The following is a 25,101-nucleotide window of genomic DNA, read 5'->3' on the forward strand; positions in this document are numbered from 1 at the left end:
CAAAAATACTGGAATGGATTGCCATTTTCTTCTCCAGGGAATCTTCTTGACCCAGGGATAGAAGAAAAGAAAATCCCCCTTTGTTATATTTAACATATACTTTACATATATGAGCAAATTCCGGGAGATAGTGAAGGACAGGGAACCCCGGCATGCCGCAGTGTGTCTCCTAAGTCTCCTGCATTGGCAGGCAAATTCTTTACCACTGAGCCACCTGGGAATCCCATAAAAACACCACTTACATTAGCAATCAAAAATTATTACAAAGCTACAATAATCAAGACAGGACGGTACTGGTGAAAGGACAAAGAGATCAGTAGAACATAACAGAGAACCAGAAATAGGACCACTTAAAGAAAGTTGACTGAGTCTTGACAAAGTAGCAAATGCAATAAATGGATCAAAGATAATCTCTTCAACAAATGGTGCTGCAACAACCAAGCATCAACATGCAATAGCAAAAAATCTGGACACAAACTTTACAATGTTTACAGAAAGTAACTCAAAGCAGATCATAGACTTAAACATAGATACAAAAGGCAAAACTATAAAACTCCTGCAAGATAACATAGGAGAGAACACAATCCATGAAAGAAAGACTTGATGAGATGACTTTATTAAAATTAAAAATGAGATACCATTACACACCTACTGCTGCTGCTGCTATCACTTCAGTCGTGTCCAACTCTGTGCAACCCCATAGATGGCAGCCCACCAGGCTCCCCTGTCCCTGGGATCCTCCAGGCAAGAACACTGGAGTGGGTTGCCATTTCCTTCTCTAATGCATGAAAGTGAAAAGTGAAAGTGAAGTCGCTCAGTCATATCCGACTCTTAGCGACCCCATGGACTGCAGCCTACCAGGCTCCTCTGTCCATGGGGTTTTCCAGGCAAGAATGCCAAAAATCCAGAAGACTGAGGGCATCAAATGCTGGGGAGATTGTGTAACAACAGGTACTCTCCTTCACTGCTGGTAGGAATGCCAAATGGTACAGATACTTTGAAAGACAGTTTAATGGTTTCTCGTAAAATTAAATATATTCTTGCCACATGATCCAACAATCATGTTCCTTGGTAGTTACCTAGGGAGTTGAAAACTTATATCCACACAAAAACAAACTGCTATATCCATAAAAAGCAATGCTACTTAGCAATGAAAAAAACAAATACTGACAAATAGATGAATTTCAATTTTACTATATGTGCTGTCAAAGTCAGCATGTAGATGAATTTCAAAAAATATTATTCTGAGTGAATCAAGCCAAGGCACAAAGAATGCACACTACTTGAGTGTATTACTATGCAATAGTTATGTCAGAAAATGCATAACTATAGAGGAAGCAAACAGATCAAGGAATGCTTGGGGCCTGGGTGTGGAGGGGACTGATTGTAAATGTACATAAGGAAACTTAAGACAACAGAAATCTGTATCTTGATTGTTATGGCAATTTCAACATAGCCTACACCTGTCAAACTCAACAAATTGTGTAATTACAATTGAATAAATTTCATGTCAATACAAGAACAAGAAACGAAGTGTCAGGCACCAAAATTAAAGTTTAATACTTATTTTTTTAAAAGTGACAATGACTGTATTTCATAAAATATTTCACTCTGTATGTTCCTGAAATATTTATCCCCCTTTGTTATATTTAACATACACTTTACATGTATGAGCAAATTCCAGGAGATAATGAAGGACAGGGAACCCTGGCATGCCACAGTCCATGAGATCTCAAAGAGTTGGACACGACCTGGAGACTGATCAACAACAATACTTTGCATAAGGCTTTGCAGAGATGCATCTGGTTCCAGAAATGACAAGTGTTTACTGTACCACTATCAAAACTAGTGCTTTGTCAGGAACCAAGTGCTCTGACTTAAAGATGGAGCAAGAGACACAGCACATATACATATACTCCTAGAAAATTATACCATTAATTTTTGTTACATATGCACTACATTACTCTGGCAACACCAGAGTTAATCACTGCAACCAAAATGTGAGAGGGTTTTTTTTTTTCTGCCCCCCATGGTAAGAAATAAACAAAGCAACTGATTCTTATTAAGTATCTGAGTTAAGTAATGAAACACATAAAGAAACGTGACAAATATAAATGGAAATGTATAAACTGCCATTTCTTTCCCTCAAAGAAGATCTTGAGAACAGAATGGGAAAGGGAAATTACTATAATTAATAATAAACATTTAAGATTCTCAGTAGGCTAGGTGCTATAGTGGCTATAAGTTAAGGAATGGTACTATCTACAGGGCTTCCCTGGTGGCTCAGTAGTAATGAACATGCCTCCTAACCCAGGAGATGCGGTTTCGATCCCTGGGTCAGGAAGATCCCCTGAAGAAGGAAATGATAACCTACTCCAGTATTTTGCCTGGGAAATCCCATGGACAGAGGAGCCTTGCAGGCAATAACACATGGGCTCACAAAAGAGTTGGACACAGCTTAGCAACTAAACAATAACAACAACTAATTTGAAGCATATTATACCTAGCTTCTTTAGATTTCCAATAAGTTATCAGTATTATTTTATGATCAGTCCTATTTCTTCTCCATTCAGATTACTCCATTAATGAATGACTTTTTAGAATAAATGACTGTGAAGTAAACTGAAAAGTCATGTAAGTCATAGGTAAGCAACAAATAAATTCAGGGTCCCCTTGCCCACTTAATGCCAAGTTGTTTCTTTAGGATATGCAGCATTGTATAAAACTCCCAGGCAGGTTAGATCATGAATCAACAAGTATTTATGAAATTCCTATACTCTACAATACTATATTCCATGTGGTAGGACAGACAACAAAAATATTGTGGGATCCTAAGGATTTTAACTTTAGTTTCCTTTAGTTGAGTAAACAAAATACATAGATCCCAGTATACATCACTAACAACCGTTTCTTCTGGACACCATTGGCACACACCTGCTCCCTTATATGTATATGCCTATTCAAAATTTACCTGCCAATGTCTGCATTGACCTCTTGAGACCCACTTCTTTGAAAAAAAAAAATGAAGTGTATCTTTTTGCTCTTAAAAAACCCAGTCTCTGTTTTTCTTTTTCACAAGTGTTCATTTTAGAAAATATGCACCTGCTAAAAGTAACAATGTAAAAAGTAAAAAGGGAGGCAGAAAAGGAGGAAACACAGAAAGACTAGAGGATTTAGGCATTCAACAATTTATCCAAAGAAGGGTATCAGCGCTTTAATTGTATAATGTCATGAGCATAAGCATATGAAAACTGGGTTACTGACACAAAGCCCTTTGAAACATGGCAAAGCATTCCCAAATTTGAATTCTTTTTTTCTTAATTTTAATTTTTACTTTATTTTGCTCTACAATACTGTATTGGTTTTGCCATACATTGACATGAATCAGCCACGAATGTACATGAGTTCCCAATCCTGAACCCTCCTCCCACCTCCCACCCCATATCATCTCTCTGGATCATCCTGTGCACCAGCCCCAAGCATCCTGTATCCTGTATCAAACATAGACTGGCGATTCATTTCTTACCTGATAGTATACATGTTTCAATGCCATTCTCCCAAATCATCCCACCCTCACCCTCTCCCACAGAGTCTAAAGTCCATTCTATACATCTGTGTCTCTTTGCTGTCTCACATAGAGGGTTATCATTACCATCTTTCTAAACTCCATATATATGTGTTAATATATTGTATTGGTGTTTTTCTTTCTGGCTTACTTCACTCTGTATAATCGGCTCCAGTTTCATCCACCTCATTAGAACTGACTCAAATGGATTCTTTTTAATGGCTGAGTAATACTCCATTGTGTATATGTACCACCGCTTTCTTATCCATTCATCTGCTGATGGACATCTAGGTTGTTTCCATGTCCTGGCTATTATAAACAGTGCTGCGATGAACATTGGGGTACACGTGTCTCTTTCAATACTGGCTTCCTCGGCCCAGCAGTGGGATTGCTGGGTCATAAGGTAGTTCTATTTGCAATTTTTTAAGGAATCTCCACACTGTTCTCCATAGTGGCTGTACTAGTTTGCATTCCCACCAACAGTGTAGGAGGGTTCCCTTTTCTCCACACCCTCTCCAGCATTTATTGCTTGTAGATTTTTGGATCGCAGCCATTCTGACTGGTGTGAAGTGGTACCTCATTGTGGTTCTGATTTGCATTTCTAATGAGTGATGTTGAGCATCTTTTCATGTGTTTGTTAGCCATCCGTATGTCTTCTTTGGAGAAATGTCTATTTAGTTCTTTGGACCATTTTTTGATTGGGTCATTTATTTTTCTCAACTTGAGCTGCATAAGTTGCTTATATATTTTTGAGATTAGTTGTTTGTCAGTTGCTTCATTTGCTATTATTTTCTCCCATTCAGAAGGCTGTCTTTTCACCTTGCTTATAGTTTCCTTTGTTGTGCAGAAGCTTTTTTTTTTTTTTACCTTATTTTACTTTACAGTACTGTATTGGTTTAATTTTAATTAGATCCCATTTGTTTATTTTTGCTTTTATTTCCAGTATTCTGGAAGGTGGATCATAGAGGATCCTGCTGTGATTTATGTCGGAGAGTGTTTGCCTATGTTCTCCTATAGGAGTTTTATAGTTTCTGGTCTTACATTTAAATCTTTAATCCATTTTGAGTTTATTTTTGTGTATGGTGTTAGAAAGAATCCACTGTATTAAAATGTATTATACATATCCTTTTTGTTACCAAAAGGATTTTGATTGTACTCTAAGTTGTCATTGATGAGAATAATTAGAAAAACTGCGAGTGAGGAACAGCAGTAAAAAGGAGATAAAACAAATGGCAGAGTAGGTAAAGAAGTTATTCCATCAGATCCTACTCCCTTTTGTATTATGAGGAGACAGATTGCTGGCACATATATGAAGTATGCTTCCAGTATACTGTAAGATCATTTCACTAGGATCACATTGACAATGAGGCGGTAGAAATCAACAACCACAAGTTATAACATTGGAATTTGACATGGGATCGTATACTGAAAAAGACCTCTCAGTATGAATATTACCTTTGAAAAAGCAAGTAAATACACATCCATGACACTAAACTAAGGGAAATAGAAAGTATAAGAAGTGTCTAATGATCAACTGATTATAATGCTCACTATTGCTTATTAAAATGTATACCATTCATCTCTAACCATCTCTAAGACTGAATATATAGTCTTCAGTCTCTATTTTTTATTTTAGTGAATCAAGCTTATGTATTTAACATCCTTTTAAAATTTGTGACCTCAAGGATTTCCCTGGTGGTTCAGCTTGCCAATGCATGAACCCTAGGTTTGATCCCTAGGCCAGAAATATCTCCTGGAGGGGGAGATGGTAACCCACTCCAGTATTCTTGCCTAGAGAATCCCATGGACAGAGGAGCCTGGTGGGCTAGAGTCAAAGGAGTTCACAAAAGAGCTGGACACGAATTAGCAACTAAACAACAACAAAGAGAAAATGAGTGCTAAATTAGTGCAGTGGCCATGAAAACAGCCGATCTCAGAAAATGCTAAGTATTCTAGCTTCAAAAGGGTAGATGATGATGCTTCAAGGCAATTTAGGGGAAAAAAGCAGCATATTTGGATATGTTGCAACATGAGGCACTTCTGATGTATCCAGACCAAGATGCTGATACAATAAGTAGTTTTAAATGTGATCTATAGCTCAGGAGGGCTTCCCTGGTGGCTCAGATGGTAAAAAAAAAAAAAAAAAAAAAAATCTGCCTGCAATGTGGGAGACCTGGGCTCGATCCCTGGGTTGGGAAGATCCCTTGGAGGAGGAAATGGCAACCCACTCCAATATTCTTGCCTGGAGAATTCCATGGACAGAGGAGCCTGGCAGACTACAGTCCATGGGGTTGCAAGAGTCAGACACAACTGAGTGACTAAGCACATTGTAGCTCAGGAGAAATATCTAGGTTAAAAATACTTGAATGTATGAGATAGAATTGTGGTGAATATCAACATTCAGGGACTAAAAGGATAAAGAGAAGTCAACTAGTCACGCAGTAAAGGGAAGAATGAAAAGATTAGTGTTGTAGACACCAAAAGAGGAGAGGGAATGATGAGAACCGAATGTATCTCCAGCACAAGTGAGGCAGGCCTGGGACCTGGGACCCTTGCTGCAGTGCTGCAGTGCTTGCACTTGGACACAACCTTCCCTGAGCAACAAAATATGAACTACATGGGACTAAAATTAACTGCATGCATGAGCAGTTAGGACAAATTCTGGACAAATGGCACAAAGAAGCCGAATACCACTTGTCACTTCAAAATAGCCTGCAGCAAAAATAGGGCACTGCACATGCCCCCTGCACATAAGGGGTGGGCAAACCACCTAAGCCACCCCTCCAGCCTGACGCCTGGAACCAACTCATGCCCCAGCTCAGGAACACACCAGCAAGGGAAACTGTTGTTTGTTCTTGCTCCCCACTGTTGTTGAAAGGGACCCCCAGTAAAGCCTTGCCTGAATTTCTTGTCTTAGCTCTGATCAACTTCTATTGATTAAGGGGGCCAAGAATAGTGGTCTGTAACACAGGTGTACAAGGTACACTGGATCAGATATTATAATATATTGCCTAACAATTTTATTGTGAAGAAAATCTTGAAATATGAAGGATAAATATAATGAAACAATGTAAATTTAATATAAAAGAACAAGTATCTGAAGTTTAAGCTCTGGAAAACGGAAGAAAAAACAGAAGGCTACTATCGAGTCTTTGAGATAAATTACAGTGCACATAATATGCTTTGAGCTAAACACTCCTAGAATTAATAAACTGCCTAGTTATTCGATATAAATCCACATGATTTATACCAAAAATTCATTTACATTCTACAGAGGAAAAATATCTATTTGCTCCCTTCTTTCTAAAAAGATTTCTGAACTCTGGGAGAAAGTTTATGATGATTAATAGAGCGCTGCCAGAAATTTGTGTTAAGAGAAAAAAATTTAATCTTTAATATATATAAAGTTAATACTTGAAGCCAACTCTCAGTAAAAATTATATTTTGAGGGTTTTTTTTTCCCCAGAGAAATTAAAAGCCATATTGGATTTTCTAGAACTTTCCTACGGGGAAGCCTATCACACTCTAATTAAACGGCTGCCAGGAGGTAAGCATGCCCTGCTTACTACCTGCAGGTAGTGTATGACCCGCTTCCAGGCGCTCTTCATGCTCAGCTCACCTCGAGTTCAGAGCCATGATAAACCTTCTTAAATGCGACATCTAATAATAATGTAACAGAGACAATATTTTGGAAATATTAAACTAAGGGATGTTTCATCCTCCCTAAATTACAGTGCCTTCCATTTCCCTGCCTTATCTTATCACTGTCTATCAGATAAGATTAGGGAAATCTCAGGTCAGTGAAATGTATTCCTCATTTTCCCTAGTACAAACGAGAACTTAAAGAACTGCTACGTCAGAATCTCTGTGTGGGCCCTGAATGCAAATGAATGCATGCCTGGAAGCAACCTAAAGGCCATGGATGCTTTGGGAATTTGGCAGACATAGACTAGAGACACTTATCAGAAAGCTTCATGGTTGATCGTCTCAGAACTTGTTCCCATGAGAGCAGAACCTCTGTGAAAGAAGTAGTTAAATCTTTAAAAAGACCAAGCAGTAAAAGACCATTTGAAAAAGAAGAAAGCCTAGCCAGGAGCTAATTCCCTTTGAGGATTTTATTATCCCTGTGAGCTCTTGGATAAAGTGAAATAGCAGTCTCAGAGGGAACTGCTCTTTGAAGAAACGAGATGAGAGCTCAGCTTCTGAAGAAGTGGTCCCTGTATAAGCAGGGAGAGCACGAGACAGAGAGGGAGGTCATCGGGCCCATGCTTGAGGCCCAGCAGGAAGCACCGCAGGAGCTACAACTTGCATCCCAGGGAACTTCATGTGGATGCCATCAAACGTGACCCCAGTCTGTTCCCTTTTGAGAGGGAAAGGCCAGATCACATGCCTGCAGAAGGCCAGTACCACATCATCATCACGGTGTACACACCAGTGGAATTCAAGAGAGAGCTACAGGAAGCTGTCCTCAGAACACACTGCTCTTGAGAATCAGAATGACCTGGGTTCGAGGCTGCTTTACAAAATCATCAGTTCAGCTCAGTCACTCAGTCGTGTCTGACTCTTTGCGACCCCATGGACAGCACCACGCCAGGCCTCTCTGTCCATCAACAACTACTGGAGCTTGCTCAGACTCATGTCCATTGAGTTGGTGATGCCATCCAACCCTCTCATCCTCTGTCATCCCCTTCCTCCTGCCTTCAATCTTCCCAGCACCAGGGTCTTTTCCAATAAGTCGATTCTTCACATCAGGTGACCAAAGTATTGGAGCTTGCTGTTAATAAATAGAAGCTATGGAAGGAAGAAAGGAAAGAAGGAAGGAAGTGGGGGGAGGGAGGGAGGAAAGGAGGAGGAGGAGGAGGAAGGCAATGTCCAAAACTGAGCACCCATGTAGTGAGTTTAAAGTGGTTCAGAGAGCGATTTGAGTAGAGAGGACTTGAAATAGCCTCCCACAAATATCCCAGTGGTAGTAGTATGAGACAGAGAACCAGAAAAATTTCCAGTACCCCTAAGCCCTTGAAAGGTGAGTGAAACACAGCTGAAATTTAAGTCAGTAAACTTAAGTGCTTAAAGTCACCAAGTTACTACTTTGAGTTAAGATATGTCTGCCTCCAGAGACAGTTTTATCTCTCTCAAAATCCTACAGGGGTTTCTAAACATCTATTTTGAAATTTTGAAATTCTCTTATCTGGCATTCACCTGTCTCAAGATTCCCAAACCTATCCTTCTTCACTCAAAAATATATTAATAACACATGCATTTCTTATTGATACAATTAATTGTTGATATGAAGCAGGGCAAAGGCTAACAGAGTTTTGTCAAGAGAACACGCTGGTCTTAGCAAACACTCTCTTCCAAAAACACAAGAAAAGACTCTACACATGGACACCACCAGATGGTCAGCACCAAAATCACATTGATTATATTCTTTGCAGCCAAATGGAGATGCTCTATACAGTTAGCAAAAACAAGACCTGGAGCTGACTATGGCTCAGATCATGAGCTCCTGATTGGAAAATTCAGGCTTAAATTGAAGAAAGCAGGGAAAACCTCTAGACCATTCAAGCATGACCTAAATTAAACCCCTTATGAATATAGAGGAGGTGACAAATAGATTCAAGGTATTAGATCTGGTAGACAGAATGCCTGAAGAATAATGGACAGAGTTTTATAACATTGTAACACAGGAAGCAGTGACCAAAACCATCCTAAAGAGAAAGAAATGCAATAAGGCAAAGTGGTTGTCTGAGGAGGACTTACAAATAGTTGAGAAAAGTCAAGAGAAGCAAAAGGCAAAGGAGAAATGTAAAGATATACTCAACTGAATGCAGAGTTCCAGAGAATCGCAAGAAGAGATAAGAAAGCCTTAACTGAACAATGCAAAGTAATAGAGGAAAACAATAGAATGGGAAAGACTAGGGACGTCTTCAAAAATATTGGAGATAAAAAGGAAACATTTCATGCAAAGATGGGCACAATAAAGGACAGAAATTGCAAGGACCTAATAGAAGCAGAAGAGGTTAAGAAAAGGTGACAAGAATACAATGAAGAAGAACTATACAAAAAAAGGTCTTAATGACCCAGGATAACCATGATGGTGTGGTCACTTACCTAGAGCCACCTTCATATCCAGGAGTGTGAGGTCAAGCAGGCTTTAGGAAGCATTACCACAAACAAAGCTAGTGGAATAGACAGAATTCCAGCTGAGCCATTTAAAATCCTAAAACATGATAAACAGTTAAAGCGCTGCACTCAATATGTCAGCAAATTTGGAAAACTTAGTAGTGGTCACAGGACTGGAAAAAGTGAGTTTTCATTTCAATCCCAAACAAGGACAATGCCAAAGACTGTTCAAACTACCAGATAATTGCACTCATTTCACATGCTAGCAAAGTAATGGTCAAAATCCTTCAAGCTAGGCTTCAGCAGTATATGAATCAAGGACTTCCAGATGTACAAGCTGGATTTAGAAAACGGCAGAGGAACCAGGGATCAATTTGCAACATCTGTTGGATCACAGAAAAGGCACGAGAATTCAAGAAAAATTTCCACTTCATTGACTAGACTAAAGCCTTAGACTGTGTGGATTACAACAAACTGTGGAAAATTCTTAGAGATAGGAATACCAGACCATCTTACCTGTCTCTGAGAAACATGTGTGCAGGTCAAGAAACAACCGTCAGAATTGGGCAAGGAATGAAGGACTGATTCCAAACTGGGAAAGGATTATGTCAAGGTTGTATATTGTCACCCTGCTTATTTAACTTCTATGCAGAGAACATCATGCAAAATGCCAGGCTGGATGACTCACAAGCTAGAATCAAGATTCCTGGGAGAAATATCAACTTCAGATAATGCAGATGACACCTCTGTAATGGCAGAAAGTGAAGAGGAACTAAAGAGCTTCTTGATGAGGGTGAAAGAAAAGAATGAAAAAGCTGGCTTGATATTCAACATTCAGAAAACTAAGATTATTCCAAGGCAAATAGAAGAGGAAAAAGTGGAAGCAGTGACAGATTTTATTTTCTTGGGCTCCAAAATCACTGAGGACAGTGACTGCAGCCATGAAATTAAATGACACTTGCTCCTTGGAAGAAAAGCTCTGACAACAAACCTAGACAGTGTATTAAAAAGCAGACATCATTTTGCTGACAAAAGTCCATATTGTCAAAGCTATGGTTTTTCCAGTGGCCATGTATGAATGTGAGAGTTGTACCATAAAGAAGGCTGAGTGCCAAAGAATTGATGCTTTTGAATTATGGTGCTGGAGAAGACTCTTGAGAGTCCCTTGGACTGCAAGGAGATCAAACTAGTCAATCCTAGAGGTCACATCTATTGCTAGTTTCAAAATCAAATGAAAACCCAATAAAAATTAATTTTAAAAATAAGGAAAAATCTTAAAATAATGTTTTGAATAGTAAAAGATAATTTTAATAAAATGGTTTATCTCAAGAGATAGGAGAAGTTGAAATGCTGCTGGAAAGTGTTGTGGAGGAAGGAAGAAATTAAAACAATCCAAGCCTATATTACATAGTATCTTCATTAAAATGTCATTGAGTTAAAAAAAACTAATGAAATTATGTAACTTTTCCCTTAATAAACTATAATTTACCTTTCTGTAATGCAATTTGGCAATATATATAAAAGTCAATATATATATCAACAGAGGTTTGTATAGTCAAATTATGGTTTTTCCAGTAGTCATGTATAAATGTGAGAGTTGGATCATAAAGAAAGCTGAGAGCCAAAGAATTGATGCTTTGAACTATGGTATTGGAGAAGACTCTGCAGAGTCCCTTGGACTGCAAGGAGATCCAACCAGTCAATCCTAAAAGAAATCAGTCCTGAATATTCAAGACTGATGCTGAAGCTCCAATACTTTGGTCACCCGATGTGAAGAGCTGATTCATTGGAAAAGGCCCTGATGCTGGGAACGATTGAAGGTGGGAGGAAAAGGGGATGACAGAGTATGAGATGGTTGGATGGTATCACTGACTCGATAGACATGAGTTTGAGTAAGGTCTGGTAGTTGGTGATGGACTGGTAAGCCTGGCATACTGCAGTCCATGGGGTCACAAAGAGTTGGACGTGACTGAGTGTCTGAACTGAACTATAAACGTCTTAAAAAGATACTTACCTCTGTTCAGTGATTCAATTTTTCCAAGGAAATAAAATCAAAGATAGAGGATTTATGCATAAATGTGTTCATCAGAACATAATTACTAACAGTAAACTACTATCAACAATCTAAATGACTGGGTAGAGTCAGGAAAAGAGTGAAAATAATCTCAATAGAGGATGATTTTTTAAAAATCACTCTAGTATATTTTTAAAATTAAATATTATGCAAAGAAAAGGCAGAGGAATCAAATTGCCAATATATGTTGGATCATAGAGAAAGCAAGAGAATGTCAGAAAAACATCTACTTCTACTTCACTGACTATGCTATAACCATTGACTATGTGGGTCACAATAAACTGTGGAAAATTCTTAAAGCAGTGGGAATACTAGACCACCTTACCCATCTCCTGAGAAACAGGTCAAGAAGCAACAGCCAGAATCAGACACGGAAGAGACTGGTTCAAAATTGGTAAAGGAGTACATCAAGGCTGTATATTGTCACCCTGCTTATTTAACTTCTATGTAAAATACATCATGTGAAATGCCAGACTAAAATATTTGATCACATTAAAATGTTTATTCACATAAGAGTATGTTCAAGACATAATATCAAGTGGAAAAAGTATACTATGTATTCATCAAAAGATTCCAATTTTGAGTATATATAAAAACTGTATGTTTGTGATTGGGATGAACCATGCAGAATTAGAAGGCCTGTACCTGCCCAGCTTCAAGATGGAAGAAAGGAGCTGAGAGTCAGCAACAGAAACATAATAGTCTAATGGATAGGGGAATCTTGCATGTCTGAAGCAAGGTCCTGGAGAAACACCCCACTGTATATGGCAGAGGGCAGACAGGACATGGCAGCAGTCTTTGCTCGTAGAGACAGGGGTAGGTTGCTAGTTGTAGAGGAACTGACTTAAGGTTGGCTCATGGGTTATTAGGGAAACCAGCAGAGCAGCATGCCCCTCACCATCCCTTTAAGCACAGTGGAGAGTTCTTATCTAAAGCTAGATCATTCCTTTGGGCCTGGGGCAAGTATGTAGGAGGGTCAGTCATGTGAGTAGGGTATACTTGAGGCAGGGACTGGCTGAGCAGGGGATGTACAGAAAACAAGAGAACAGTCATCTTGGGTAGCCTGATCATAATATTTATGTACATGAAATATCTTGAGAAAGCACACAAAAGATTAGCTTATTTGTTCATTCCTTCAGTGTCCATTCATTTAAAACACATGTACATTTATTTACTAAATTCTCTAAACCAAACAGTCATTGTTCTCACCCCATGGGGTTGGTAGCCTAGTGAGGAATATACATTTACATGTAACTACAGCAAAATTATATGTGCACATTCATTCTTGTTTGTTTCTTAGCTGTCTCCATTAAAATTGCCAACTCCATTATCATAGAGATCCTGTTTATCATGTTTGTCAGTGTATTGTCAGCATACACCAGAGTCCAGGATCATTAATATTTCAAGAATGCAGAGGAAACCCAGAGATTAAACAGGGGCATATTAGCAGAGGACCTCAGGTAGGAGGTTTGAAAGCTTCTTTGAGGACAAGTGCCATTGAAAATAAGGTTCTGAAGGATGAGCAAGAAACAGGCAGATGAAGAGGATTGGGAAGAATGTTCCAAGAAGAAAACAGCTACAGGGAAAAGAAAAAATGTTAGCTGAATTCACTGAAGCAATGTTTATTTCATGGTGTTTATAGGCAATTTCTTTTTCAAATTTTCTTCAGTGAACATGTATTTTTGTGATAATCAGAGAAACAATATTCTGAACAAAATAGACTTAAAATCTCCGACTTTTTGTAGAGTACCCTGACTCTAAATAAATGTTTATTTTCTTACTTTGACTTGTCTTTGTATTTAACATACAAACTGAAGAAATTATTGTAAATTCAATGTTCTACTCTAGAAATCTATTTCCTCTTAGAGTTCAAGACCTTTCAGGTCACTTGTAATTTTTTCCTTTCTTTTATTTTGTATCTTTCATAACACTAATACTGTGCTGTATACCCAATATGTATTTAAAAGCTGGTTAAATAATTTATATTGGATATAAACAGTAATTGAATCCATATAACCTATAATTCTGATCTTATTATATGATGGCTAGCTTTGTTCCAATGACTTTGCAGAACTAGTTCCAAAGAAATCAAAGAGAATTATTAAAATTCCTTTTAGAAACATTTTGCTGAAGAAATCATCTCATTTGATATAAATACTTATGCTTGAATTGGAATGAAAATTAATGCTATTTATTGTTCTAAAATCTCAGAAACAGATGTTTTATTTTCTTTCCAGGATAAAAAGGAGAGAAAATATATTCTTATGGTCAAAGTAACCATGACTACAGTTTTCAGACACATAACAAATGTTATTTTCATATATTTTGTGTTGGTTAAAATAATGATCTATTCTTATATATGAAATCTGTTCTTGGTGAAACTTCCTTTCACACTGCATCACAATGCTTAATCAATCCAACAAGTAGTTTCAGGAGTAACTATTTTTCCCTCAGTGTGGAACATTCTTAAGGGTGTAGAAGTGCCATACCCCAGAACGTTTAGAATTGATACTTTGGTCCCTTTTGGTATTGTTCTCTCCATTCTCAAGGGTGAGGAATAATTTTCAGCTTCACTGTTCAAGGCCCACATCTGAAGGGTGGCACAAACATGATGGAGGTTGTTGGGGAGAAAGAGGCCTAATACAGTCCTAGTGAAAGCCAGTGAGTCTTGCTTCCCCCACACAACTGGAATATAGACCCTCATATACATGATGACATTCCATAAATAGAGCAAATAAATGTGTACAATTATTTAAACTAACATCAAATGGACTGAAAAAATGGGTTCATGTTTCCAAAGGACCTCTCTGAATAAGATCATGGTATTATGCCTTAAGACTCTCCCTCTCTTCTTAGTAATACATGGTGGCTTTATGATTATGAGCAAGGCTTTCCCTACATGAGAGGTTTCAGCTCTGTTTATTTTAACTAAACTCTACGATTAGAACCATCCTGGTGAGTGATGTAAATCAAGGAAATGCTTTATATCGTGACAACTAGAAGCATTTGAATATGATTTCTAAAGTATTACAGTTTGAAGGGAATGGTCCTGTCATGACAAAATTCCAAATGGAAGAAGACTGATCATTAATCCACTACTGAGTGGTGAAGGAATTTTGTTTTACTATTTACCCCACAACTCAAAGAAGGTATGTGACCTAAAGTCTGAAAGAAATTGAAAATGGGGTAAAAAGTGAAAATGATTATTTTTCATTTTATTCTTGGCAAGAAATTAGAGATGAGATATTACAAAAGGCTGAACCACAGAGCAAGATGTGGAGGAGAATGGAGACAAGAGAAGAAAAAAAGAAGATGACAAGGAAGAAAAGGAGGTAGGCTAAGAAAGTCCTCATCAAGTGAAGTGGCATGACAGCTATCAAAGAATACATTAACTTTGGTTGTCAGAGGCCAAATATAGATAACAGCAGCCAGAACTGTGCAGTTCAGAATTCTGTGTCTTATTGAAAAATGTTTGAAATTCAGAAGCCCAATAAGATAATTTATGAAGAATACCTAAAATCATCTCAGTAATGAATGGTTAGGCATCAAAAAGGAACAGATGTTCTCTGCAATAAATACCACACTATAGCAAATAATTTACTCTTAGAATATTTAAGAATTCTTCTCATGCAAATACTAGCATATTAATAAAAGAAAACACTAATTGACTTCAACAAATGATCCTCAGAGCAATTCAAATGATCAAGAAGTAATTAAAAAACACGAATTGCTAAACTAGTAGGAGATAACGTTTACAGTTAGTTTCATTTGTTAAATGAGGCAAAATCCACATCTTACTTCAAAGAATATTTCAAGAAATTTACCAGTGGAATTAGGATGTGACAATAGCATTTAAATTCCATAGAAATTAGTATAAGGAAACTGCCTACCCTGACATTTCCCCACAGTTAAAGTAAAGCATTCTTATTTGTAATGACTAATCTTTCTTTAGTCCTTTCTGGTTTACAAAGTGACTACATCTACATCACCATTTATGTAAACAGACAGGCTGCATGAGTGTTATTCATTTCTGCTTCACAGAGAGGCAGCATAGCACACAGGCTTTAATGTTAAAGTCCATGCTCCGTCACTGAGTAGTTTGTGACTCTGGACAATTTATTTAAACTCACTGAATCTCATTTTCCTCATGTGTAAATAGAGACATTTATCTGCCTCATAGGGTTATAAAGATTAAATGAATCAGTAGCTGTAAAGTGCTTATTATGAGTGGCAAACAACAAACTATTAAGTTACATGATTACTACAGGTAAAGTTGAGGTTAAGAGTACTGGACTAACTTTATACAGTTAATAAATAGAAGAGTCAATATTATATTCTATATTTTACATAAAGTCTAGCAACTTTAACGGAGAAGGTGATGGCACCCCACTCCAGTACTCTTGCCTGGAAAATCCCATGGACAGAGGAGCCTGGTAGGCTGCAGTCCATGGGGTCGCTAAGAGTCAGACACGACTGAGCGACTTCCCTTTCACTTTTCACTTTCATGCATTGGAGAAGGAAATGGCAACCCACTCCAGTGTTCTTGCCTGGAGAATCCCAGGGACAGGGGAGCCTGGTGGGCTGCCGTCACACAGTCAGACACAACTGAAGTGACTTAGCAGCAACTTTAAAAACAAGCTTTAAAACTCAATCCAAATAAAGTAAAGCAATATGTTATTCCTGAAAGAGCATATTGATTTTGGTGCAGAGTTGGGCTCAAATAATAGCTCCACCACTTGGGCAAGTCACATAACACAATTAGCCTCAAATTTATTCAACTGTGAAATAGAGATATTAACATATAACTCATATGACAATAAAATGAGAAAATGACTTCGTGAAATCCGAATGGAAGGTCTTTATAAACTGAAACTTGATTCTTGGCAATATTTGGCTTTGTTGGAAATATTTTAAGAGTTCCCAAACTGTTGTGATAGAGCTGCCAGCACAACACAGGAAATATAGTTAGAAAGACTTTAACAAGTTTGTTGCCTAATGCAATAGGTATGACTACCTTGACAAACTCTGATGAACATCTGGTCTGGGGTCATTAGTAAATGATGTGGTAAGGATTATGTGCTGGTGTACTTTATACTCTATTCCTAGCAAAAAGGAAAAATTAATGAGATGAATACCACATTTCAAATACTGAAATATGCAAAATGTATTTTTCAGAAAATGAAAAATTCTATCAATATTATCGTGTATCAAGTGATTTTAGAAAACAAAAAACTGTGGTTGTTCAATTTAACAAATTAGCACTGCCACAGCCTAGCTAAGCATTCCAAGATCATTCCTTTAACTTTATGATCCCACACATTAACTCCTATTAAAGGAAGATTTCAAGTAAATCTACTTGGATTAAAAAGTCCCTAACACTATATGACCATCCATGACTTATTTTACTTAACATAATGTTTTTGGGACTCATCCATATTACAGCATAGTACTACAGCATAGAATATATAGACTTCATTATTTTTCATTGCTGAATAATAAACCATTGTATGTATTAATATATATAAGAAATGTCCCTATATGATACTTTTAACACCTTAAAATGGTTTAAGACAAAACACATATGCCTTGCACATAAAACATGGCATACATTGTGTTGAAAATCATAGACTCCTTCAATCCTACCACTCAATTATACAGAACTTTCTCACCAACCTTCTAAATTACTTAACTTTTGTAACTGTCTATAATCAACACAGTTTGACTCTTTGGGAAATGTTTGACATCAGTTTAAATAGATGCAAGGCATCTCTGAAATATGAGTTGCTGGACTCCAAGTTTAGCTATGAAATATAGTTTATGCCAGAAACATCCTTGCCAAACAAATCATTTAATAAACTCCTGGATATGATAAACATGTATGTTGGTATTTTCAATACATGTAGGTGTATTGGCTGCCTAGCACTACTATAACAAAGTACCATAATTTAGTAGAAACAACAGAAAATTGAAAAAAATAACAGAAATTTATTCTCTCATTGTTCTAGAGATTAGAAGTTTGAAGTCAAGGTGTCAGTAGGATGATGCTTCCTCTAACAGCTTTAGAGAAATCTCCCTTGCATTTTAATTCTCACAATACCAACAATCCTTGCTGTCTTGGTTTACACCGGCATTACCCCAATCTCTCCTTCCATCATCAAATGGCCCCTTTCCATGTGTGTATCTTTCCTCTTGTTATAAAGACACAAATCATATTGGGTATAAGACTTATCCTATTCCAATATGAACTCATATTCACTAATTATTATCCACAAAGACCATATTTCAAGATAAGTCATATTCTGGAGGTTCAGTAAACACAAATTTCTGAGGCAGGAGACACTATTCATCCCAGTTCAGTTCAGTCGCTCAGTTGTGTCCGACTCTTTGCAATCCCATGAATCGCAGCATGCCAGGCCTTCCTGTCCATCACCAACTCCCGGAGTCTACCCAAACCCATGTCCATTGAGTTGGTGATGCCATCCAGCCATCTCATCCTCTGTCGTCCCCTTCTCCTCCTGCCCCCAATCCTTCCCAGCATCAGAGTCTTTTCCAGTGAGTCAACTCTTCGCATGAGGTGGCCAAAGTACTGGAGCTTCAGCTTTAGCATCATTCCTTCCGAAGAACACCCAGGGCTGATCTCCTTCGGAATGGACTGGTTGGATCTCCTTGCAGTCCAAGGGACTCTCAAGAGTCTTCTCCAACACCACAGTTCAAAAGCATCAGTTCTTCGGTGCTCAGCCTTCTTCACAGTCCAACTCCCACATCCATACATGACTACTGGAAAAACCATAGCCTTGACTAGACGGACCTTTGTTGGCAAAGTAATGTCTCTGCTCTTCAATATGCTATCTAGGTTGGTCATAACTTTTCTTCCAAGGAGTAAGCATCTTTTAATTTCATGGCTGCAGTCACCATCTGCAGTGATTTTGGAGCCCCCAAAAATAAAGTCTGAGACTGTTTCCACTGTTTCCCCATCTATTTGCCATGAAGTGATGGGACCGGATGCCATGATCTTAGTTTTCTGAATGTTGAGCTTTAAGCCAACTTTTTACAGTAGCTTTAATACTTATTTCATGCCATTTCAATCTCTGAAGTATGACTTATCAGTAAAATTCTGTGATTCTACAATTGTGAAACCAAAAAATGAACCTACGTCTAGCACAAAATTTTTTTCTCAAAATTACAAATTTTCTCATAGATACTTATTACCAAACCAGTTATTACTATATATAAAAATACCTCTACCTCCTCATGCTTTTGTACTTTATCCATCTAATTTCTAAAGAAAACTTATTTGTGTGTGCAGCTCCTCATGCTTTTAGGAGATTTAAAGATTAGAGTAGACCTTTAATTTGGCTAGATGACTTTGACCCAGGACAGGACAAAAAAAGAGAAGGAAATAACTATGTTGTTGGGATTAGAACAGGGGATGAGGAAGGAGCTCAAGAGAGGGTAATGATGAGCAAAGAATAGAATCATTCCTCCTGGATAGATCCCCGGGAGACAAACGGCTGTGTCATATGATAAAGTAATGTTTAACTGTTTAAGAAACCACCAAACAATTTCACCAAAGTAAGTGTGCAGTTTTAAATTCCTACCAACAGTGCATGCAGGCTTGTTTCTTCACATCCTTGCAATAGTTATTATTATCTGTCTTTTCTAAATTGCATTTTCCTAATGACTAAAAATGTGCCAGGCAGTTGGTTAGGTAGTAGGTATATGTCAGATGGCAGCTAGGTAGTAGATTATGTGAATAACACATAATCACTGCAAAGCATTTGTTGTTAGGGAAAAAGAGAAAGAGAGGGAAATAAAAGGATAATTCCATCAATAGTAAATTACATGAATTCACACCATTACATCATATCTTTTACTAATTAGTTTTAGGAAGTTTGAACACACTCTCTCATGAACAGAGTTTTCCGGAGATTCAACTAAATGAAGCTAAAGATTATATTCAAGTTATCAGCCTGTCAAGTATTTATTCTATATACCTCTGATCTTTAAAGCAATCATGTAAGACATCCTCTCAACTACTTCATTCTCTTTGAAAGGCATTTGCAATAGTATGGAGTACAAAGTAACTCTGCAATTAAGCTTCCTCAGGGAAAAATGGCCATTATTATTTTAAGAGAATTTCCACAAAGATGATTTTGACAATAATAGATTTTTTGATGAGTGAAACCAATCATTTTTGATAGACTTTTTAAAAAGTCAAATTTGTCCTATAAAATGGAGACTGAGGCAGATGATAGAATCTCTAGCAATCAGCAATCCTGAATGCTTCTCTTGAATAAAACTGAACAATTCTATACTTCTTGGCCTCTATGATTGCAAAGCCATACAAATGAGCTGCACACATGAATAAGTTTTCTTTAACTAAACATTAAATTACTTTTTCTTTTAAGTTTCTCAGATGACCTACCTCTGAACTCAGTATAAAGTGAAATAGAGGCAAGGAAATGTGGATTTCTGAAATTATGTACAAAGTTGGAAAATATTCTTAAAGGCCCTACCAAGAGGTAGGGAATTACCATCTGAGTCTTGAATCCATAAGAATTCCATTACAGAGATGAGAGTGACTAGGCTGTGAAATTCTATATATAAAATTATAATGGCACATTTTTAGAGAATTAAGGAAAACCAGATTAGGCATTTTGAGAGTTCCAGGAAGGAGAATAATAATTTAATAGCAAGACCTTTGGTAAAAGACACATTTTATTTATTTACCTATTAAGTATTAATTAAACTTTTAGCCAGGCACTATGAATAAAAATAACTTTCCCTTCCTCCAAAGAGTTTATACTTCATTAAGAGGCAGTTATGAAAACAAAATACATTCCTCTAGTTGGAGCTAACATTTTTGAGCCATATTTGACAGATACCATATTTACATAGGATTATGTAAATTCAATCCCTGGGTCAGGAAGATTCCCTGGAGTATGAAATAGAAACCCAGTGCAGAATTCTTGCCTGAAAAATTCCAAGGACAGAGAAGCCTGGCGGGCTACAGTCCATTGGGTCGCAGAGTCAGACACAACTGAGCAATTGAGCACGCACACACACACACGCACACACACACACACACACACCCCACAGATATGGAAACAAGTTTAGAGTTGTAACTTGCACAAAGTTACTCAAACCATCTCTAACTGAATCAAGTGGCCTGTATCCCTAACCACTGAGGTAGCTATACTAGGTCTTATATTGCCATAATAAATGTAGGAATATTAAAAAGCAAGAAGAAAACAAACAGTAGGCACAGTAGGACAGAGTACTGACTTTCCAGAGAGAGTTGAAAAAGCCTTCACAGACTAAGCTCTAAAAATAAGTGAGAAATTTTCAGACAAAGAGGGACAAGAAGAGGCATCCCAGGTTGACAGTAAATAACATATTGGAGCAGTAAACATTCATGAAATAACAGGAATAGAAGTTGTATAACAGGGAAGAACAAACCTGAACCCATATTAGATCTACTCCTTTAGCTCTAACCCTTGTGTTCTGTTGCCTGTGCTTAGTCATGCTGGTTTTGTAAAAGAATGCTGTCTAGAGCCTGAAATATATAGAACCCATTCTCAAGGCTCTGACCTTTAAAGTTATAACACTTTTCCATTCATTTAGAGAGAAAATGTTGCAGAGCAGAGAATCACATTTGTCTTGCTGGAGTTTTATAGGAACATTGTGACCAGATCTAGACAGACAGCTGCAGAGGATCCTAGCATCAAGAAGTCTGCAACAACTAGCCATACCTTCTCCCCTTGTAGCATAAAGGAAGCCTGAACTCTACTCAGGTAAGATGGTTGTTTGGGGCATTAGTCCACCATCTTCTCGGTCTACATGCTTTCCAAGTAAAGTTGCTATTCCTTGCCCCAACAACTCATCTCTGGATTGATTGGCCAGTCGGGCCTCAAAGAGTAGAAGGCTGGACTCAGTAACAGTTGTACTGTTTTCTATGGCTATTGCAACAAGCTACCACACACTTTGTGGCTTCAGGAATAGAAATGCATTCTCTTACAATTTTGGATACTCAGGAATCTGAAATTCCTATCACTGGGCAAAAACTGAGGTGTACACAGGGTCATGCTCTGGGGTAAATGTGTCCCTTTCCTCTTCCAGCTTCTGATCATTGCCAACGTTCCTTGGCTTATGGTCATATCACTATGTTTTTCAAGATCAGTATCTTTCAATTTCCCTGTGTCTATAAAATAGTTCTCTGTCTCTCTCTTACAGAGTATACTGCACTTAGAGTCCATTCCGTTAATTCAGATAACCTTCCTATCTTAAGATTCTTAATTTAATTATATCTCCAAAGACCCCTTTTTCCAAATAAGGTAACATTTACAGGTTTGAAGAATTGGACCTGATGTTTTTGGGGGTCATTTGTCAGCCTACCAAAACTTAGAATCACCCAGCTGGTGGAGGTGGAGGAGGTATGGGAGGCTAGCAGGGTGTGTGGGGAGAGGTAACATTGCAGAAAATAGAAGAGGCTAGGCAGGTGAGCAGGGACTAGAAGATAATGATTGAACTGGCTACAGGGAAGTTTATCTTATAGGTGATGGGTACAACTGAAGTGTTCTGATTTGCAGCATGACTCTGTGATATGTGCATGTTACAGAAAGATCTTTTCACAGTTAATATTTTGAAAAGAAGTTAGTAGAAGGCAGGAGATTTTAAGACTCTTAATTATTTGGGGAGAAAAGGAAGGGATGGATAAGATATGAATATGGTTATTGTTGACTGGATGTAGAGAAAGCGATATGAGGGAATTTAGGATAAATCATAAATTTCCAGTTTGAGCAAGTGGGTAGATACTGGGGGCAAGTGAGGATATGGAACACTCAGAGTGATACAGATGGGCAGGATGAGCTTGACTTTAGACCTGCTGTATTAGAAGTGCATGTGTGATATCCAAAGCAAGATGCTGGTTGATAACTGGATATGTAAGTCTGGAGAAAGAGAACAAGAGAAAGATTTAGACATTTAGATGTGTACATCTAAATTTGGAAATTTAGATTTAGGAACCATTGGCCATGATTATGGTTGAAACTACCAAATGGTCAACAAATTGATGTTAGTAGAAACTACTTTTTTGCTGGTACCAAGGTGTTTCAAGGCAATTTCTCCATAATTTTTATGCTATCATGAATGCTTCAACTTGGTCATTGTTGAGTTTTAGTCACCTAGATTGTATCTAATTAGCTAGCTTTGTTAAGATACTGCATGCATCATTTTGGAAAATTGCCTTATTAAACACTACTTCAGAGAAAACAGACCATTTACTTTTCTATTTACATCTGGTCATAAGTAATCAGGGTCTCAGTGCTAAGAAACTCTGTGCTGAACACACCAGCCAAATCTTAAAAGGCTTTGGAAAGAAAAAAGTATTACTTGTATGAATCCTCTAGAGAACTGATGATGAAAACTTACCCTAGCCCAGTGGTCCTTCAAACTTTTCCATTCCATGACTGCCCAGGCCCTACATCATTTCTCCTACAAAACCAAATCATATAACTTTAGTGTTTCATGCAGCTGGGAAAGGAAGAAAGACATTATCATCTTTATGAGAGCACAGGGTGCACTCAATAAATGTTGTTGAAATGGGAACATTAGGCAGAGACTGAAAACAAAAAAGCCATAGGAAGATTGTAGATCCCGAGGATTTAACAAACAGGGTCTTCTGTGGTGGTCAAATCACTATTCATAGATGTGTTGTTCCGGGTCAGAGATTCCTGCTCAGAGAAACAATGCCTCAGCCATGAGCCTCAGGAAACATCAATCACTCATGGTAGGATACACAATTAGCTCAGGAGGAATTTCAAACCTTAACTGGGTCAAAAATTGCTTCTAAGCAGGTTTCTTTAATTTAATCTGAACTAAAGCTTGAGAAAGTATAAGGAATTCTAAGGCCCATCAAATTCCCTACCTACATTTCCAGCCCTTTATATCACTTCTTTTTTCAAGTACAAAGTCTTTTGTCTCAACGTAAATGATTTGTGAATTGCTTTCTATAAGACACAAGAATTCCTGTCTATTTCCTCACACCACTCTTTTTACCCTGCAACGCCTTCCCTTCTCTCTGCTTTTGATAGGGATAAAGAGGGATAGTCAAATAACTAGCTTAGAAACCCGATTAAGGAATTGTAGATAGAGAGGGAAATTTAGGGGGCTTTGGGAGACCACAAAAAGACTAATAATCACTCAAGAAAGTAATGGGAAAATTCTGAAACAATGTTGGCTTGCTTGACTCATTAAACAAAACAAGACACTTAGCATCAAAGGAAAATTAGCTTGCTTAACAATAAAATCTAGCTAACTTGCTTAGCAACAAAACCATGCAACAGAAGCATGAGACATGACCCAGAACAATAAAACAATGGTGGCATGAGACCGAATCCTGCCCAGTAAGCTCAGTGAATTAATGACCCCCAAAATTCAGTTCCAAAGATATATTCTTTGCACAATGCTGCCGGAACATAAAACAACCGTAGAGAATAAGGCCTATAATCTGCCCAGTGATGTCATCAAGTTAATGGCATCCAAGACATGCTCTGTACATACAAAAAAACAGTCATTTATGGAAAGGTGACTTTTCAAAATGAAAGACCCTGACTGTACTGGACCTGAAAATATTTTTCCCAAGTGCTATGACAGTATTTGCCTGATCTTATAGGGACAAGAAAACTTCCCTGCCCTACCTAGGGAGGAACTGATGGTGGAAAGGTGACATATACGCAAGAAAGAGATCTTCACCCCCTCCTCTGTCTTCTTTTGATTATAATAAAAATGTAACCCACTGAGTACTCGGGGCAGGGCAACCCTAGCCAGCCTGCTTATGAACTTTACAAGCATGCTGTTCTAATAAATCACTTCTTTATCTATCACTCTGCCTCTCACTGAATTCCTTTCTGCATTGAGACATAAAGGACTGTGGTGCTGGAGCTCTTCAGAGCTGCCCCAGAACCACACCTAATGATTTCACTTTCAAATGTCAGTCTTCAACTTGAATTCTCCTTAATTTACTTTTTTTTTTTAATTTTTTTTAAACTCATATGTGGTTAGATTTTTTTTTTTTAATTTTAAAATCTTTAATTCTTACATGCGTTCCCAAACATGAACCCCCCTCCCACCTCCCTCCCCACAACATCTCTCTGGGTCATCCCCATGCACCAGCCCCAAGCATGCTGCACCCTACGTCAGACATGGACTGGCGATTCAATTCTTACATGATAGTATACATGTTAGAATTCCCATTCTCCCAAATCATCCCACCCTCTCCCTCTCCCTCTGAGTCCAAAAAGTCCGTTATACACATCTGTGTCTTTTTTCCTGTCTTGCA

General features: G+C 37.8%; 2 protein-coding genes and 1 pseudogene across 6 annotated transcripts in view; 2 read left to right on the forward strand and 1 right to left on the reverse strand.

Moving 5' to 3' along the window:
• ANKS1B (ankyrin repeat and sterile alpha motif domain containing 1B) overlaps positions 1 to 25,101 on the reverse strand; it is a 1,156,475-nt gene that overhangs the window by 806,132 nt on the left and 325,242 nt on the right. The window lies entirely within an intron of this gene.
• On the forward strand, positions 7,499 to 8,053 carry LOC114116718 (large ribosomal subunit protein mL40-like; annotated as a pseudogene).
• GARIN6 (golgi associated RAB2 interactor family member 6) overlaps positions 8,540 to 25,101 on the forward strand; it is a 45,571-nt gene continuing 29,009 nt past the window's right edge. Inside the window, exon 1 of the mRNA XM_027973911.1 lies at positions 8,540 to 8,588. Within this exon, the coding sequence (XP_027829712.1) occupies positions 8,540 to 8,588 (49 nt within the window). The remainder of the gene's footprint in view (positions 8,589 to 25,101) is intronic.

This window comes from Ovis aries, chromosome 3 (genome assembly GCF_016772045.2).
Source record: "Ovis aries strain OAR_USU_Benz2616 breed Rambouillet chromosome 3, ARS-UI_Ramb_v3.0, whole genome shotgun sequence".
NCBI lineage: Eukaryota > Metazoa > Chordata > Mammalia > Artiodactyla > Bovidae > Ovis > Ovis aries.